Source organism: Puma concolor, chromosome A1, assembly GCF_028749965.1.
Source record: "Puma concolor isolate L17-30 chromosome A1, mPumCon1.1.hap2, whole genome shotgun sequence".
Taxonomy (NCBI): Eukaryota; Metazoa; Chordata; class Mammalia; order Carnivora; family Felidae; genus Puma; species Puma concolor.
This window is the reverse complement of record NC_141667.1, coordinates 124,008,851-124,028,263: the sequence shown is the minus strand read 5'-3', so window position 1 is coordinate 124,028,263 and position 19,413 is coordinate 124,008,851. Positions and strand designations below refer to the sequence as shown.

Genomic DNA, 19,413 nt, shown 5'->3' with positions numbered 1-19,413 from the left:
TGTATAGTGTTGCAGCTGATTTTCGTGTGTTGACTTTGTATCTGCCACTTTGTTGAATCCATTTATTAATTTCAAGTTTTCTGTGCAATCTTTAGGGTGTTCTATATATGAGATTGCATCTGTGAACAGAGATAATTATACATCTTCTTTCCCATTTTGGATGCCTCATTTTTGGGGAGAGGGCAGTTATTTGCTCTGGCTAGAACTTTCAATACTTTGTTGAATAGAAAAGGTGAAAGCAGGTCTCCTTGCTTTGTTCCTAATCTTAGAGGAACAGCTTTCAGCCTTTCACCACTGAGTATGTTTGCTGTGGGTTTTTCATGTATGGCATTTTATTATGTTGAGGTGGTTTCCTTCTATTCCTAGGAATCTGAGTGTTTTTATCATGAAAGAATGTTGAATTTTGTCACATGTCTTTTCTGCATCTATTGAGATTATCATGCGTTTTTTTCCTTCATTCTCTTAATGTGGCTTATTACATTGATTATGTATACTGAATCATCCTTAAACTCCACAAATAAATCCCACATGCTCATGGTGTATAATCCTTTTAACATGCTGCTGAATTCAGTTTTCTAATTTTTTTTGAGGATTTTTTTTGGAGGAATCAGTGTTCATGAGGGAAGTTGATCTGTAGTTTTCCTTTCTTGTAGTGTCTTTGTCTGCCTTTGGTATTAGGGTAATGATGGCCTAATAGAGTAAGAAAGTGTTCCTTCCTCTTTATCTATTTGGAAAAGCTTGAAAAAGATCAGTATTATTTCTTGAGTGTTTAGTAAAATTCACCAATGAAGCCATTGGGCAAGGACCTTTCTTTGTCAGGAGATTTTTAAAAATTACTGGTTCATCTTTTTACTAGTTATAGGTCTATTTGGATGGTGTAGCTATTTTCTCTGTGCTTACTGTGGACATTGCATTTAATATCTTAAATTCTAGTACTCTGAATTTGTACCAGCTTAAACTCAATAATATACAAAAACACTCTGCTATTTTAACAGCTCTCTCTGATAACAAAATTTCCAGTCATTTATGTCCGCATTTATTTTTTCCTTGAATATAATATCATGTAGCCTTTTATTTTCATAATAACTACCATGATAATGCAGTACATGGTTAACTATTTTTTAAGTTTCAATTAAGTGTCATCTGATCATTGTAAATGACATTTTTCTTATACTGAGAATATATTCAAATCCAACAATTTTCATCAAAATAAAGAGGATGAAACATTACCATATGGCTTATGGTTGAGATTATATTTAAAGATCACTGTAATTCCCAACATTAAAACATGATAATTTATAGTTTTCAGTTAAATAGAGATATGTTTTAAAAGGCAAAATAAGCTTTTAACTGTAGAAAACAAAGTATATTTAATTCAACAGTTTTATGTTTGGAATATCTGAATGACAGCAAATTGCAGTTAGCATTATTCTATGTATTCTTCATAGTAATAAAATGCATAAAAGGAAATTTATACCACATTAAACTACCTTGTACATTAAAATATTGACAGTATTGTCTAAATCTATTAGCATTTAAAAAAGTATCAAGTTCTGAATTTGCTTCATTTCAAGAATAAGAGGGTACTGATGTATCTTATATTCCTGTACCTTTGTAATGAGGCAATTACTACATTGGAATTGCTATTAAAATTATAATCTGTTTTTTTTTTAAATAACATCATGTTTCATCTACATTTTAATTATCAAGTAAACAGTGACTTAGGCTTTCTGATTAGGAATTTATATGAATCCTGATTTATATTAATATCCTTAAATATCCATGGTACTTGAAGTAAAAATGTTAAGGCCATCCTTTTTAAAGTAACTTGTGATAGTTTATTCAGATCACATTTATTAGTCAAATTTTGATGTAATTATGGGGTTCTGATTATAAATTGCACTAAAGTTGAAAGAGAAGTTTAATAGGTTTTTCTCAAATAGTTTTTTTCTGAAAACCTAATCTTCACTTTAGATTTACATTTAAAAATTTGACTACAGATTATTATAATATTCTCAGATATGTGTACTTGATATTGATTCAATGTTAATTTTATTCTTATTGACATATGACAATGACTTAATAAGAAAAAAATGTGCAGCTGAAAATTTGACATAGGAATAAAGATCCAAGGGACACTAACTTAATTTGGAATAATGACTTTTAGAGGCGAAAGTTATTAGTTCAGCACTTAGATGTTATATAACAAGAACAAAGGAAAATGTCCCAAATTTCAATATTCTAAGATTTCAAGTATCAAAAAGTGATGTCTCTGTTCATAAACACTGAAAGAATTTTAAATGTATTTCAGAAAAATTTCTAAAAATATCATAAGTAAGTTCCTGGTAATATTATTTTAAAAATTAGCACGCACAATATCCTAGAATAAGGTGAACTTTAGTGGCCAAAGTGTTTTATTTTAAAGCTCCGGTATTCAGTTACAAATATTTAATAATAAAAACATGAGCTGATAAATTGTTTTAAATGAAAAGATGTAAGGTTATTGGTGCATATTTCGATTTTCCCAAAATCTAATTGTAATATATTTGTGACCACTGCTAAAGGACAGTATTGAATTACATACTCTTAAGTGAGTGTACAGTCTTTAAAAGACATAATTGAAAGTGATTGCATTGAATAAATTGCAAATGAATATATAGCCTATTTTGGAAATCAATGAAGAATCTACAATCTACAGCATTAGCCACATGATGTCGCTGTATACCACAAAGTCTTGTCAATGTTAATGTATAGATCACCAAAAACTAAGGGAGGAAGCTCCATTTTGTTACAGCCTGAGAGAAGACAAAAACAGGAGACATATTATTCAAGATATAAAGTAAAGAAAGCATGATTTTGAAGTGAGAGCGGTACCAAAGGTGTAGTGGTTTTGCGATGCTGTTTCCTAGGCAAGGAGGCAAGGGAGCCCAGCGCCTGCTGCTCTTCGTTTTGCTCCTCGCAGCCTGGAAGGCTGGGAGTGGTCAGGTCCACTACTCGGTCCCGGAGGAGGCCAAACACGGCACCTTCGTAGGACGCATCGCGCAAGACCTGGGGCTGGAGCTGGCACAGCTGGTGCCACGCCTGTTCCGGGTGGTGTCCAAAGGCCGTGGGGACCTTCTGGAAGTAAATCTGCAGAATGGCATTTTGTTTGTGAATTCTCGCATCGACCGCGAGGAGCTTTGCGGGCTGAATCTGGAGTGCAGCATCCACCTGGAGGTAATTGTGGACAGGCCGCTGCAGGTTTTCCATGTGGAGGTGGAGGTGAAGGACATTAACGATAACCCACCGGTTTTCAGAGGGAGAGAACAAAGGTTATTTATTCCTGAGTCTAGACTGGTGGATTCACGTTTCCCGATAGAGGGTGCTGCTGATGCGGACATTGGGACCAATGCTCTAATAACTTACACCCTCAGCCCCAGTGATTATTTCTCTTTGGATGTACAGGCAAGTGATGAACTGAGTAAGTCACTTTCACTTGAATTGAGGAAATCTTTGGATAGAGAAGAAACACCAGAACTTCGTTTATTATTGACGGCCACTGATGGGGGCAAACCAGAGCTGGAAGGTACAGTTCAGCTGCTGATCACAGTGCTGGACGTTAATGATAATGCCCCATTGTTTGCCCAGGCTGTGTATAGAATCCATTTATTAGAGACTACAGCAAATGGAACATTAGTGACTACATTAAACGCCTCTGATGCCGATGAAGGTGTAAATGGCGAAATTGTCTTTTCCTTTGGCAGTGATGTTCCCCTAAACATTCAAAAAAACTTCAAAATTGATTCCAGCTCAGGAGAAATTAGGCTAATTGGTAGACTGGATTATGAAGAAACAAAATCTTATGAAATTCATGTAAAAGCAGTTGATAAAGGAAGTCCTCCAATGTCAAATCACTGCAAGGTTTTAGTGAAAGTGCTAGATGTAAATGATAATGCTCCACAACTGGCAGTCACATCTCTGTCTTTGCCGGTCAGAGAGGACACTCCACTCAGCACCGTCATTGCTTTTGTTTCCGTGTCCGACCGCGACTCCGGTGTCAACGGGCAGGTGACCTGCTCTCTGACGCCTCACATCCCCTTCAAGCTGGTGTCCACCTTCAAGAATTACTATTCGCTGGTGCTGGACAGCGCCCTGGACCGCGAGAGCGTGGCGAACTATGAGCTGCTGGTGACCGCACGGGACGGGGGCTCGCCTTCGCTGTCGGCCACGGTCAGCGTGTCCGTGGAAGTGGCCGACGTGAACGACAACGCGCCGACATTCGCGCAGGCCGAGTACACGGTGTTCGTGAAGGAGAACAACCCTCCCGGCTGCCACATCTTCACGGTGTCCGCGCGGGACGCGGACGCGCAGGAGAACGCGCTGGTGTCCTACTCGCTGGTGGAGCGGCGGGTGGGCGAGCGTGCGCTGTCGAGCTACGTGTCGGTGCACGCCGAGAGCGGCAAGGTGTACGCGCTGCAGCCGCTGGACCACGAGGAGCTGGAGCTGCTGCAGTTCCAAGTGAGCGCGCGCGACGCGGGCGTGCCCCCGCTGGGCAGCAACGTGACGCTGCAGGTGTTCGTGCTGGACGAGAACGACAACGCGCCCGCGCTGCTGCCGCTGCCTGGGGCGGGCGGCGCGGGCGGCGCGGTGAGCGAGCTGGTGTGGCGGTCGGTGGGCGCGGGCCACGTGGTGGCGAAGGTGCGCGCGGTGGACGCGGACTCGGGCTACAACGCGTGGCTGTCGTACGAGCTGCAGCCGGCGGCGGGTGGCGCGCGCAGCCCGTTCCGCGTGGCGCTGTACACGGGCGAGATCAGCACGACGCGCAGCCTGGACGAGGCGGACTCGCCGCGCCAGCGCCTGCTGGTGCTGGTGAGGGACCACGGCGAGCCGGCGCTGACGGCCACGGCCACCGTGCTGCTGTCGCTGGTGGAGAGCGGCCAGGCGCCCAAGGCCTCGTCGCGGGTGTTGGCGGGCGCCGCTGGCGCGGAGACGGCGCTGGTGGATGTCAACGTGTACCTGATCATCGCCATCTGCGCGGTGTCCAGCCTGCTGGTGCTCACGCTGCTGCTGTACGTGGCGCTGCGGTGCTCGGCGCCGCCCAGCGAGGGCGCGTGCGGGCCGGGGAAGCCCACGCTGGTGTGTTCCAGCGCGGTGGGGAGCTGGTCGTACTCTCAGCAGAGGCGGCAGAGGGTGTGCTCTGGGGAGGGTCCGCCCAAGACCGACCTCATGGCCTTCAGCCCCAGCCTACCTCAAGTTCCAGGCTCCGCAGATGAAAGACAACAACCCTCAGAGTCAGAACACTTAGGAAAGGTGAGTCTTTTCCATCGATTCTAGAATTGTTCTATTTCCTTTGTTAATGATTCTATTTTGATTCATATTTGCTTATTTTTAATCACTATCCGATTGTGCATTATATGGTATGAAATAGAGATGCATCTTGCACTGAGAACAATTTAATTGAAATGATTTCCTTATTTTCACATTTTGTTTTTTTCATAATTAAATCTGTTCATGAATAATAGGACCTTGAAGGATTGAAAAACACTTAAGCTAAATTTGAAAACTTATTACCTGTAAGTAATTTTTTTCTCAAAATAAAAAAGTTCATAACTGGAAAAAATTTAAAGAGTATGAATATATAATGCATATTTCCTATTTACATCATCTATCCATTCTGTCAGAATATATTGGAATAGGACTATATGTATATCTGGATGTTTTCTAAATTATTCTTTCAGTCAAGAATTCATTTGTCTTTATCTGTTTATGCAACAGGTAATAAATAAGGTTTTCATTTCCTTGTACTTGAAAGCAGCCTGAATGGATCTTTTATTGCCAGGACCTGCAAAAATACCTATCAGGGGTGCCTGGGTGGCTCTGTCAGTTAAGGGTCTGACTTCGGCTCAGATCATGATCTTGTGGTTGGTGGGTTTGAGCCCCACGTTGGGCTCTATGCTAATGGAGCCTGGAACCTGCCTCCCTCTCTCTCAGCCCTTCCCCTGCTCATGATCTCTCTGTCTCTCTCAGAAATAAATAAACATCAAAAAAAGTTTTCAAAAATACCTATCATAGATCATTACAACACATGACATCACTTGGGAATAATTGCTCATGATACATATTTCTTTCAGGGGTCACATAGCTTGTGATTTGGAATAAAGATTTCACACTTGCAAAATCTTTAGAGTTTTAAGGTACAATAGAAAGTTCCCTGAGGAAAGAACCCCCTTTCAATTTTGTTAAAATATCTTAACACTATAAAAATATCTTAACATTTACGAAATCACATTGTGGGTGGCCAGGTAGTGGGAGTTTTTTTTACATAAAAGTGGAGAGTACCCTAACTCAGGTGTTATGTTACTGGGTTGCTCAGTCATCCTTCCCAGTATCACTATCACCAGGCTAATGTGTACAGGCCTCCCACTGTGCAGAGGCTGACCACCCGCCTCTGGCACCAAACTGTGCCCATGATAACATTTTCCACAACTGTGAGCTCACTCACTTTCTCCTGGCAGCATCCCTATAACTAATGAAGTTGGAGTTTTCCCAAAAAGTAAAGACTGATATTGAATGACTACATTTTAATTGGAAATTCCTGTGTTGGGTAGTTAAAACATAAACTTGAAAAGTAAATGTTACACTTGGAAAAGAATTTAAACACTTCAAAAGAAGATGTGTTGGGGTGAAATAACTGTCTAAAACTGTCTTCTATTTGTTTTTTAGCTATATGCTGTTTTTTCCCCCCATATGTACGTGGATATTGGTGAATTGTAGAAATAACTTCCACTAAGTGATCTGGGTCTTATCCATTCAACAGGCCAGCTATTCATTTTCATCTGAGATCTGCTTTTAAAGGAATTGAAAAGTTAGATGGGGAAATCTTTTAAGGATAGTCTGTTTCTACAGTAAACTTCTTAGCTGCTAAGAGTTGATACGCCTCAAAATTTAGGGAGTGTATATTTCCTGAGAATCAGAAATGTTTATCTGAGGCTTTACGGAGAAAAAGAAATGGTTTGAGCAAATAAGGAGGAACTCCTTTTTTGGGAGGAGTCATCCTACCTAGAGTCTCATATCTACTCACTACTTTCTTGGGACTTGTGTGCAGAGTATGACTGGTCAGGTGGAATCTGTCCTACTAGAAGTCTGGCCCCTACCTTTGTACTACAGACAAATGGTAAGCTTTGAAAACTATATCCAGGTATACCCAGAACTCAGTTTATCACTAAGAGGGAATCACAGTCTGTCACTGTACAAATTGTTATTGGTTATTTTTTAATTTTAATTTTTTTATTACTGATTTTTTATTCCTTATTTACATTTTTAAATTAAATTGCCTAAGGAGATGTCTAAGTGAGAGTAGATATTATTCACTGATACTTTATCCACACATCAGCTCAATCTTCTAGACTCATAGTTCCTTTAGTGTTACCTTCATTGCCTATAATCATTATACTCTGTCATTAATTCCCTGTGGCATTCTACTTTGCAATTAGTATACTCTTAAATGTCATGAAATATATAGTATTATAAGCTGTCAGAGGTATTCCATTAATATGTTTTAAAATTTTAATTCTGTATCTTTTTTTTTTTTTTTTAACGTTTATTTTTGAGACAGAGAGAGACAGAGCATGAACAGGGGAGGGGCAGAGAGAGAGGGAGACACAGAATCCGAAACAGGCTCCAGGCTCTGAGCTGTCAGCACAGAGCCCGACGCGGGGCTCGAACTCACAGACTGCGAGATCATGACTTGAGCCGAAGTCGGACGCCCAACCGACTGAGCCACCCAGGCGCCCCAATTCTGTATCTTTTTAAAACTACTGCCTTTCAAGATTCTTCAAAACATTTGACATATAGATGCCTATAATTATTTCCTAGATCCATGCTTTTCCAAAATAATTCTTAAATGTTTCGTGAACTAGTTCTTGAACACATGACATGTTCTTTGTGAACTAGTACAGTAGAATCAATTAGAAATTATGTAAGTTTGATATTAACACATATCATTAATGTAGCTTACTTGTTTAGTTACTTGAGATAGTTTAAAATAATCTTTTATCCATTAAAACATTAATTGAACCTACCCTATGACCCAGCAATAGCACTGCTAGGAATTTACCCAAGGGATACAGGAGTACTGATGCATAGGGGCACTTGTACCCCAATGTTTATAGCAGCACTCTCAACAATAGCCAAATTATGGAAAGAGCCTAAATGTCCATCAACTGATGAATGGATAAAGAAATTGTGGTTTATATACACAATGGAATACTACGTGGCAATGAGAAAGAATGAAATATGGCCCTTTGTAGCAATGTGGATGGAACTGGAGAGTGTTATGCTAAGTGAAATAAGCCATACAGAGAAAGACAGATACCATATGGTTTCACTCTTATGTGGATCCTGAGAAACTTAACAGAAACCCATGGGGGAGGGGAAGGAAAAAAAAAAAGAGGTTAGAGTGGAAGAGAGCCAAAGCATAAGAGACTCTTAAAAACAGAACAAACTGAGGGTTGATGGGCGGTGGGAGGGAGGAGAGGGTGGGTGATGGGTACTGAGGAGGGCACCTTTTGGGATGAGCACTGGGTGTTGTATGGAAACCAATTTGACAATAAACTTCATATATTGGAAAAAACCCCAAACATTAATTGATAATTTATTCTATTCTGAATGTGAATGATAAAATACGAGTTAAGTTGCAATCCTGGCTTGCGTTCAGTGAGTACATGGGAAAAAAAAGCTGGTATGAAAACTTTTCCCCTAATACTTAAATCATGTGTTTGATTTTATTTCAAGAGGCTCTGACTATAAGCAAAGCTTTTGACATGCTTTTACCTCTCTAAAGTCAACCTCTGCCCATGAATTTTCTCTGCTCAACTTGCAAGTACCCAAAGAACTCATGCCTCTTGCTGAATTCTCAGAAACTTTTAGAATATTATATTGTCTCATCTTACATACGTTGAATGGTGAATTATGTTCCAAAGTTACTTTTCTCTCTCTATTTATTAGTTAAGTCACCAAAACTTTCAAGTCACAACTTTTTAAAAAACTGGAATCCAGAAATTCATCTAGAGCAGAGATCATTAAAAACACAATGATCTCATATTGCAATCATTTTCGGATATACAGGTAAATTGAAATGTATAAGTGGTGTGGAAATTTAAAAAAACACATATACTCTTACTTGGTATGACATGAATGTAGCAAATATCTAAATCACACAGTATTTTCATTTGTAAAAAACAAATTTACAAAAGAACTGCACTGTAAAAAACTGACTTCTGGCATCTTTTATAAATAACAGTTAAGACAGACAACAAGGGTATAATTACTGGATAAAGCACACAAGAGTGTGTTATAAACATTCCATAAATAAATAAATAAATAATGTAAATTAACAATTGCCATCATAACATAGAAGTAAATATGTATGGATAGATGGATATGTATATACACATACTTTCAATGCCTCGATGTTTTGGTGGTCATGAATATCAAAGGCCTGGTTTTGCTATAAAATGTAGACTTCAAGGCCAAGTGATAAAAGTTACGAGTTTAGACTCACATTGAGATCCCACCCAAACATCAACAATTAATATCACTTTTAAGTTACTTAACTGATATGTTTTCACTTCCTTGTTGGTAAAAAGTGAATTGTATTGATACCTAGCTTGGAAGGTTGTTGTGAGAATATAATGGGATAACCCTATTATAACCCCATGCTTGTCACATGGGGAATATTTCCAATAGATGTCCACTACTGTTATAGCATTAATCACTATTCTATTCTTTTTAACTTTATGTCATGGATTGGAATATTTGGAAGTGATGAATTAGTATAAAAGCTATAAGGATATATATTTTTTTAATGTAAAGAATTTGAAAAGTGCTCGGAGGATATTACAACGAAAATAGAAATTTGGGGAAAGTTCAGACCCAAGTAGTAAATTTATTTAATACTTACACGTTTAGCCACATGATGTCGCTGTCCACCACAAGGTGTTTCACCACAAAAGAAATACATCATGCATTACATACTCAGTTGCTGCTTTTCCCCATCCTCTGTGAAATACGGGCATGGTAAGATTATTTAAGAAAAACCGAGGAACCCAAATTATTTTTTAAAGTTTGGATCGATGCAAGAGTGACCCAATATTTGGAAAAGGCTTGCAGTGATGTTTTCATGGAGAGAAGAAGGTTCAGGAGCCCGGCAACTACTGCTTTCGCTTCTGCTCCTCACAGTCTGGGAGGCTGGGAGCGGCCAGGTTCACTACTCAGTCCTGGAGGAGGCCAAACACGGCACCTTCGTGGGGCGGATCGCCCAGGACTTGGGGCTGGAGCTGGTGGAGCTGGTGCCACGCCTGTTCCGGGTGGCGTCCAAAAGCCATGGGGACCTTCTGGAGGTAAATCTGCAGAATGGCATTTTGTTTGTGAATTCTCGCATCGACCGCGAGGAGCTTTGCGGGCGGAACCTGGAGTGCAGCATCCATCTGGAGGTGATCGTGGACAGGCCGCTGCAGGTTTTCCATGTGGAGGTGGAGGTGAAGGACATTAACGACAACCAGCCGGTTTTTCCAATGGCAGTAAAAAAATTGTTTATTTCTGAATCCCGACCGCCTGGTTCTCGGATTCCGCTAGAGGGAGCATCAGATGCAGATATTGGAGCGAATTCTTTGTTGACCTACAGTCTTAACTCTAATGATTATTTTACCTTGGATATTAAAAGAAATGATGAGGATATTAAAACTCTTGGACTCGTGTTGAAAAAACTTTTAAATCGAGAGGATATTCCTGAACATCACCTAGTAATAACGGCAGTTGATGGTGGGAAACCAGAGCTCACTGGCACTACTCAACTGAAGATCACCATTCTAGATGTAAACGACAACGCCCCAGAGTTTGAGAGAACTGTCTACAAAGTGAGTTTATTCGAAAATGCTCCAAACGGTACCCTAGCAGTGACTGTTAACGCCTCTGATTTGGATGAAGGAGTAAATAAGGACATTGTATATTCTTTCAATACAGACATGTCATCAGATGCTTTGTCGAAATTCCACTTAGACCCAGTTAATGGATACATCACTGTAAAGGGTAACATAGATTTCGAGGAAACTAAGTTATATGAAATCCAGGTAGAAGCGACAGATAAAGGAAATCCCCCAATGGCAGGTCATTGCACGGTTCTGGTGGAAATTTTGGACACCAATGATAATGTACCTGAGTTGGTTATCAAATCACTGTCATTACCTGTATTAGAAGACGCTCCCCTCGGCACGGTCATCGCCTTGATCAGCGTGTCCGACCGTGACTCCGGAGTCAACGGGCAGGTGACCTGCTCTCTGATGCCTCACATCCCCTTCAAGCTGGTGTCCACCTTCAAGAATTACTATTCGCTGGTGCTGGACAGCGCCCTGGACCGCGAGAGCGTGGCGAACTATGAGCTGCTGGTGACCGCACGGGACGGGGGCTCGCCTTCGCTGTCGGCCACGGCCAGCGTGTCCGTGGAAGTGGCCGACGTGAACGACAACGCGCCAGCATTCGCTCAGGCCGAGTACACGGTGTTCGTGAAGGAGAACAACCCTCCCGGCTGCCACATCTTCACGGTGTCCGCGCGGGACGCGGACGCGCAGGAGAACGCGCTGGTGTCCTACTCGCTGGTGGAGCGGCGGGTGGGCGAGCGTGCGCTGTCGAGCTACGTGTCGGTGCACGCCGAGAGCGGCAAGGTGTACGCGCTGCAGCCGCTGGACCACGAGGAGCTGGAGCTGCTGCAGTTCCAAGTGAGCGCGCGCGACGCGGGCGTGCCCCCGCTGGGCAGCAACGTGACGCTGCAGGTGTTCGTGCTGGACGAGAACGACAACGCGCCCGCGCTGCTGCCGCTGCCTGGGGCGGGCGGCGCGGGCGGCGCGGTGAGCGAGCTGGTGTGGCGGTCGGTGGGCGCGGGCCACGTGGTGGCGAAGGTGCGCGCGGTGGACGCGGACTCGGGCTACAACGCGTGGCTGTCGTACGAGCTGCAGCCGGCGGCGGGTGGCGCGCGCAGCCCGTTCCGCGTGGCGCTGTACACGGGCGAGATCAGCACGACGCGCAGCCTGGACGAGGCGGACTCGCCGCGCCAGCGCCTGCTGGTGCTGGTGAGGGACCACGGCGAGCCGGCGCTGACGGCCACGGCCACCGTGCTGCTGTCGCTGGTGGAGAGCGGCCAGGCGCCCAAGGCCTCGTCGCGGGTGTTGGCGGGCGCCGCTGGCGCGGAGACGGCGCTGGTGGATGTCAACGTGTACCTGATCATCGCCATCTGCGCGGTGTCCAGCCTGCTGGTGCTCACGCTGCTGCTGTACGTGGCGCTGCGGTGCTCGGCGCCGCCCAGCGAGGGCGCGTGCGGGCCGGGGAAGCCCACGCTGGTGTGTTCCAGCGCGGTGGGGAGCTGGTCGTACTCGCAGCAGAGGCGGCAGAGGGTGTGCTCTGGGGAGGGTCCGCCCAAGACCGACCTCATGGCCTTCAGCCCCAGCCTTCCACCCGGTCCCATTGGCGGGAATAGAGAAGAACAGCTGGATGTGGATGTTGATCTTTCTGCCAAAGTGAGTACAGATTTTTAAATCCTTTCAAAAATCGTTTTTTATTCTTCAATATTTCTGTTCTCTTGGAAACTTATGTTTTTGGTGTTAGAGTTTTCCAGGGTTTTGTGGTTAAAATATTTGAACTCCTTGTGACAAATGTTTTGAACTGAATTAGCAATAAGTACTGAGAGCCAAACTTGTAGTGTTGTTGTTGTTCTTGTTGTTTTTGTTGTTGTTAATAGGTGCAGTAGTAGGATTATTTTATTGCTAAAGATAGAAACCAAATATATTTTCTTGGGTGAATTGTATTGTTTAGAATATTTGACTCCAGTTGTGTTTTACTAATCCTTGCACAATGCTTCAATAGCTTTTGCCACTTTTTTTTTTGGAATTCCTACTAGATGTTAGTCCAAATGTCACTGGTTCATTTTATGAGCTCACCATAAATGCTCGCCACTTCTTTTGGTTAATATATCCTTAGTTTCAAATATTAGTTTACTAAGCCTGTTGTCTGTATGAAGCCTCTTTTACTCATTTATTCATTTGTCTGAAGTCTTAGTTCCTTGTTTTTACTTGAACATGATTCATTTTAGTCCTTGTGCTCACATTTGGTAATACGTTGTATTGTGGCTAGTTTCTCAATTGGGTAAAGAAAACCACACACACACCAGAATAATAATTTTATTGGTTTAGAATTGTATCTTTAGGAGCATCTGGGTGGCTCAGTCGGTTAGTGTCCGTCTTCGGCTCAGGTCCTGATCTCGCGGTTTGTGAGTTCGAGCCCCACATGGGGTCTGTGCTGACAGCTCAGAGCCTGGAGCCTGCTTCGGATTCTGTGTTTCTTTCTCTCTCTGCCCCTCCCCCGCTTGTGATCTGTCTCTCTCTGCCTCTAAAAAATATATGTAAAAAAAATTAGAATTGTATCTTTGTTCATCTTCAGTTTCTCACTACTTTAATTAGTAAGCATTGAAAAAATCAATAGTAAGTGAACTTTTATACTTCCTTCAGTGTATCTTCGTTTAGAAAACATTGGTTTTGAAAGTATATTATTAATTTTGTTAAGAATTGTTTTCCATCAGATGAGGCTCCTGGGTGGCTCAGTTCGTTGGGCATCTGACTTTGGCTCAGGTCATGATCTCATGGTTTGTGGGTTCAAGCCCTGCATCGGGCTTTGTACTGACAGCTCAGAGCCTAGAGCCTACTTTGGATTCTGTGTCTCCTTGTCTCTCGCTGCTACTCCCCTGCTTGTGTGCTCTGTCTCTCTCTAAAATAAATAAACACTTAAAAAATTTTTTAAATTGTTTTCTGTCAGAAAACTTTGTTGAGAATGCTACTTTCTATCTAATTTTAAAACTACTCTACTAGCAAAACTTATTAATCATTAACCTATTTTGCAAACACTTAGTAGTGTTGCAACCTTCCTCTGAATACTTGTGACCTTCCTCTGAATACTAACCTATTAAGGTGTGTTATATAGTACGTAAACCCTCCAAATAACTGCAACCAAATTAAACAAAATGAAATTATTTTGTAGTCATTTCTCTATTTAGCATTTGATCATTTCTCCAAATAGATGGACTTCCATTCAAGTTTCCTTGCCACTGGAAACTGAACCTTAGCCATATTAGAGATTAGAAAACAAGCAATTATTTCTAAACCATGAAAGACAAAATGCAAATACTAACCTTGCTTGTGGAAGGTGATGGGTCCCAGTGTATATAATTATATAGAATATATTCACCTGAGTTATAACTACAACTTACTACTTCCTGTATGAGCATCCTTATCAAAACCTAGTTAATACTCAGTGACATTGTGGGCTGAAGCTAACATATACAATAGAAAGATAATCCTTTTTTCCCATTTTCATTTCAATTTCTCTCACTATCCTTTGTTGACTCCTGTCCATCAAATGTTCACCACAACATGTCCAACCTGAATTCACATGTTATTTCATTAGGCCTTATTTTCATCCTATTGTAATTATAGGGTCATGCAAAGTTTTTGTCTCCCAGGATGTGGAACGTCAGTCTTCAAATCGAGCTGTCCTCTTCAAATTCTTGACTAACAAGATTCTCAGTTAATAAGACATTTTAAAGACTTTTGAGTTTTTCTCTTTAGAAATATATTGCTGCTCTACCAGATTAATACTAATCGTTCTCACATAAATATCCTTTATATTCTTTTGTACTCCTCATCTATGCATTTAATTATTTTCAAAATAAAGTAAATGGACAGGGAGTCTTTTCCATTGTCTTCCAGTGTGTTTGACATGTGTGATCATTTTTTGCAAAACTACAGTTTGGGTCCTCAGACAGAGGAACAATGCTAATTGATGTTTTAATTCAGAAAAGGATATTTTTGTGTGAGTGTGGCTCTTCATAGAATGGAAGCCTAAAGCCAAAAGCCATTTTCAGTAGATTGATATTTTGTCCTAGACAACCATGAGGGAAAGAGGTTTGTGAATATAATAGGCAAAGAAAGCTTGAAAATAATTATCATTAAAAAAGAAAAGAATTATGTCCTTTTATGTTAAGTTTCCTTATGTTAGGAAAATGTATTGTGCTCTAGTTATTGAGAATTCTTCATTGGCTATTAAAACTCAGATGTCTCTAAGATCATGACTGCCAAAAAGCCAAATGAAACTAAGCTAAAATCCAGGTTTTCACTATGCAAATTGAAATATATCTTAATTAGGGCATCATATAAGGAAAATATTTTTGTATCTCTGGAAAATAATAGAGGCTGCTGCTGCCTAACTAGCTTTGTGACCACCTTAACTTAATGCATTTTATTAGGCAATTGAAGAGAACCAAACCATTCTATTAGGTAAATATTCAGGAAATACCTGGTATGTATTCTGAGCTCTTAAACTAATAAGATACAACTATTCTCTTTAAAAATTTGTATTTTATAAAAGAAGGCTCCAGCTATTTGGATCTTTGTACTTATTACATGACACTCCTGTCATTAGACATACATACCCAAATGCCTAAAAAGGATAAATTAATGTAATAAATGGCCCAAGTGATTCAGTCTGTATGCTATAGTATATAAAAGAGAGTAAAATTACCTGCTCAATTGGTTTAATCATGAAAGTCTTCATTTCATTGGTCAAGAAAATTTTTAATGGTATAAAATGGGGAAAATTGCTGTATGAGGCATTTGGAAAAGATGGATCGTACTTATGAGGATGAATGATTATGTTTATTGGGTGAAAAATATTGTTGGAAGCCGGAAGTTGTCCACTAGGACTAAAATACATGAGCACAGTACAAGAAAATAGAAATGTATGTACACTAGACACTGGAGAACAGGCAAGTATTTATAAATCATAAGAGACAAATTGAGAATACCAATCTTGATTGTTGGAGGTGAGTGTATTTGTTAATAAAATTATTTGGAATACTTTCCCCACACTAATTATATATTACAACATCGTAGTTCCTTCTTAAAGCTCTTTGCACCTTCAGCCCTGAGGTGAATTAATGAAGACTTTCAGTTAAGTGCTGGTAATTTCTGCTTCCTTTTTCAGACATTTTAAAAAGTCCCTTTCAAAGACTTATTCTTGGCATTGGAGGTTTCCTAGTTCAGAGGGTTCTTTGAAGTCTTCAACACCAGAAATATGAAATACAAAGATCAAAAGTGTGTCATAATTAATAACTATTTCCCCCCATTTTCAGGAACACATATAATCAGTCAAGAATTTTCCTAATCAACACTTAACAATTCTGTTTGCAAAATGTGTATTAACTCCAGTTGGGTCTCTATAAATAGTTAAAACCTGTATGAAAAAAGGATTTCCACTGAAGTAAAAGTTGCCCCTGTGGTGAAACTAAGGGTCACATTCAATCAGAGGTACAAAACGTGTAACTTAGTAGCACAAAATGTGTTGCTATTCTCCAACAGCATTAAAGTACGCGGAATGGTAAAAGAGTAAGACTGAGCAGTATCAGAATTTATTACTTACGGTTTGGAGCCACATGATGTCGCTCTGTACCATAAAATTGATCTGCTAGAGAAAAAGAATATCCCTTCTGTTATAAAGAAGCTGCATCCACCATTCAGATAGAAATGGAGGATACATCGGCATAGACTGAACGGTTAGAAGATATTTCTTGATTTTGAAACGAGATCCCTTAATGAAAACAAAGCACTGCGGGCTCGAGATGGAGTTTTCCTGGGCAAGCGGCCAGGAATCCAAGCGTCTGCTGCTCTCACTTCTATTCCTCGCAGCCTGGAGGGCGGGGAGTGGCCAGGTCCACTACTCGGTCCCGGAGGAGGCCAAACACGGCACCTTCGTGGGACGCATCGCTCAGGACTTGGGGTTGGAGCTGGCGGAGCTGGTGCCACGCCTGTTCCGGGTGGCGTCCAAAGGCCAGGGGGACCTTCTGGAGGTAAATCTGCAGAATGGCATTTTGTTTGTGAATTCTCGCATCGACCGCGAGGAGCTTTGCGGGCAGAACCTGGAGTGCAGCATCCATCTGGAGGTGATCGTGGACAGGCCGCTGCAGGTTTTCCATGTGGAGGTGGAGGTGAAGGACATTAATGACAATCCTCCTGTGTTCCCCGGAACACAAAAGAATCTATTTATGGCGGAATCCAGGCCTATTGACACTCGGTTTCCACTAGAGGGCGCATCGGATGCAGATATCCGGGCCAACGCTATGCTGACCTACACACTGAGCCCCAATGAATATTTCTCGCTGGAAAAGCCGTCCGATGACGAGCGGGTAAAACGTCTTGGACTACTACTAAGGAAATCTTTAGACAGGGAAGAAGTTCCAGAAATTTTTTTAGTGCTCACAGCCACTGATGGCGGCAAACCTGAGCTGACTGGAACCGTTCAGTTACTCATCAAAGTGCTGGACGCCAATGACAACGCCCCAGCTTTTGACAGAACACTCTATGAGGTGAAAGTACAAGAAAATGTTTCTAATGGAACGTTGGTAATGAAACTAAACGCCTCAGATTTAGATGAAGGCTCGAATGCAGACATTATTTATTCATTCTCAACTGATATTTTACGAAATGTAGAATCCAAGTTTCACATAGATCCAATTACTGGAGAAATTATGGTAAAGGGATATATCGATTTTGAAGAAAGAAAATCCTATGAAATTCTTGTAGAGGGTATTGATAAAGGACAGCCCCCACTCTCTGGCCATTGTACAGTTATGGTGGAAGTCGAGGACACCAACGATAATGTTCCAGTAATGGAATTCAAGTCCCTGTCACTCCCAATCAGAGAAGACGCTCCACTAGGCACGGTCATCGCCTTGATCAGCGTGCATGACCTCGATTCTGGTGCCAACGGGCAGGTGACCTGCACCCTGTCACCCCATGTCCCCTTCAAGCTGGTGTCCACCTTCAAGAATTACTATTCGCTGGTGCTGGACAGAGCCCTGGACCGCGAGAGCGTGGCGAACTATGAGCTGCTGGTGACCGCACGGGACGGGGGCTCGCCTTCACTGTCGGCCACGGCCAGCGTGTCCGTGGAAGTGGCCGACGTGAACGACAACGCGCCAGCATTCGCTCAGGCCGAGTACACGGTGTTCGTGAAGGAGAACAACCCTCCCGGCTGCCACATCTTCACGGTGTCCGCGCGGGACGCGGACGCGCAGGAGAACGCGCTGGTGTCCTACTCGCTGGTGGAGCGGCGGGTGGGCGAGCGTGCGCTGTCGAGCTACGTGTCGGTGCACGCCGAGAGCGGCAAGGTGTACGCGCTGCAGCCGCTGGACCACGAGGAGCTGGAGCTGCTGCAGTTCCAAGTGAGCGCGCGCGACGCGGGCGTGCCCCCGCTGGGCAACAACGTGACGCTGCAGGTGTTCGTGCTGGACGAGAACGACAACGCGCCCGCGCTGCTGCCGCTGCCTGGGGCGGGCGGCGCGGGCGGCGCGGTGAGCGAGCTGGTGTGGCGGTCGGTGGGCGCGGGCCACGTGGTGGCGAAGGTGCGCGCGGTGGACGCGGACTCGGGCTACAACGCGTGGCTGTCGTACGAGCTGCAGCCGGCGGCGGGTGGCGCGCGCAGCCCGTTCCGCGTGGCGCTGTACACGGGCGAGATCAGCACGACGCGCAGCCTGGACGAGGCGGACTCGCCGCGCCAGCGCCTGCTGGTGCTGGTGAGGGACCACGGCGAGCCGGCGCTGACGGCCACGGCCACCGTGCTGCTGTCGCTGGTGGAGAGCGGCCAGGCGCCCAAGGCCTCGTCGCGGGTGTTGGCGGGCGCCGCTGGCGCGGAGACGGCGCTGGTGGATGTCAACGTGTACCTGATCATCGCCATCTGCGCGGTGTCCAGCCTGCTGGTGCTCACGCTGCTGCTGTACGTGGCGCTGCGGTGCTCGGCGCCGCCCAGCGAGGGCGCGTGCGGGCCGGGGAAGCCCACGCTGGTGTGTTCCAGCGCGGTGGGGAGCTGGTCGTACTCTCAGCAGAGGCGGCAGAGGGTGTGCTCTGGGGAGGGTCCGCCCAAGACCGACCTCATGGCCTTTAGTCCCAGTGTACCTGACTCTAGGGACAGAGAGGATCTGCAGCCAGCAACTGGAGATTCCCTTTCAAAGGTTAGTTTTAAATATCTTTTAGTTAACCTGAATTATTTAAAGTTTTACTTTCCTTTATTCTACCAATTTCTTCCTAATTAAAAAATGTTTACAGTGAAATTTCTCTGACATGCTTCTTCACTTGTTTTGTACCCAGTTTAGCTAATATCTTTTAGAATTATAGGACCCCAAGGCAATATATGTTGTCTTCATTATTCAATGCATATTTATATAATTAATGTTATAAATTTTGTGCTTACCATCTTCACTATTTATTTTTAGTTGTAATCAACACTTGAGAGAAGCTTTTCCTTTCATTTGCCTATAATACATTGAAAAGTGCCCAGATA

The 19,413-nt window shown here is 43.1% G+C and overlaps 3 protein-coding genes across 3 annotated transcripts in view; all 3 read right to left on the bottom strand.

Annotated features, from left to right (window-relative positions):
• Positions 1–2,774: 2,774 nt before the first annotated feature.
• Positions 2,775–10,000, bottom strand: LOC147584422 (uncharacterized). The gene is made up of 2 exons (XM_086716493.1): positions 9,941–10,000; positions 2,775–5,223 (listed from the first exon to the last, which is right to left on the bottom strand). The coding sequence occupies exons 1-2, from the start codon at positions 9,998–10,000 to the stop codon at positions 3,916–3,918; spliced, it is 1,368 nt and encodes a 455-aa protein (XP_086572619.1). The 3' UTR covers positions 2,775–3,915.
• Positions 9,719–16,512, bottom strand: LOC147584421 (uncharacterized). The gene is made up of 2 exons (XM_086716483.1): positions 16,498–16,512; positions 9,719–12,569 (listed from the first exon to the last, which is right to left on the bottom strand). Exons 1-2 carry the CDS (start codon positions 16,510–16,512, stop codon positions 11,229–11,231), a joined length of 1,356 nt encoding a protein of 451 aa, XP_086572609.1. The 3' UTR covers positions 9,719–11,228.
• Positions 15,437–19,413, bottom strand: part of LOC147584420 (uncharacterized) — a 9,268-nt gene continuing 5,291 nt past the window's right edge. Inside the window, 1 exon segment of the mRNA XM_086716471.1 lies at positions 15,437–19,064. Within this exon segment, the coding sequence (XP_086572597.1) occupies positions 17,789–19,064 (1,276 nt within the window). The 3' untranslated portion in view covers positions 15,437–17,788.

Excerpts from the sequence above, each read along its gene's own strand:
- LOC147584422 (XM_086716493.1), bottom strand. The coding sequence starts at position 10,000 with ATGTATTTCTTTTGTGGTGAAACACCTTGTGGTGGACAGCGACATCAT. Across the intron at positions 5,224-9,940 it reads GACATCATGTGGCTAAACGT|GCTGGGGCTGAAGGCCATGA; the intron begins GTAAGTATTAAA and ends AACTTGAGGTAG.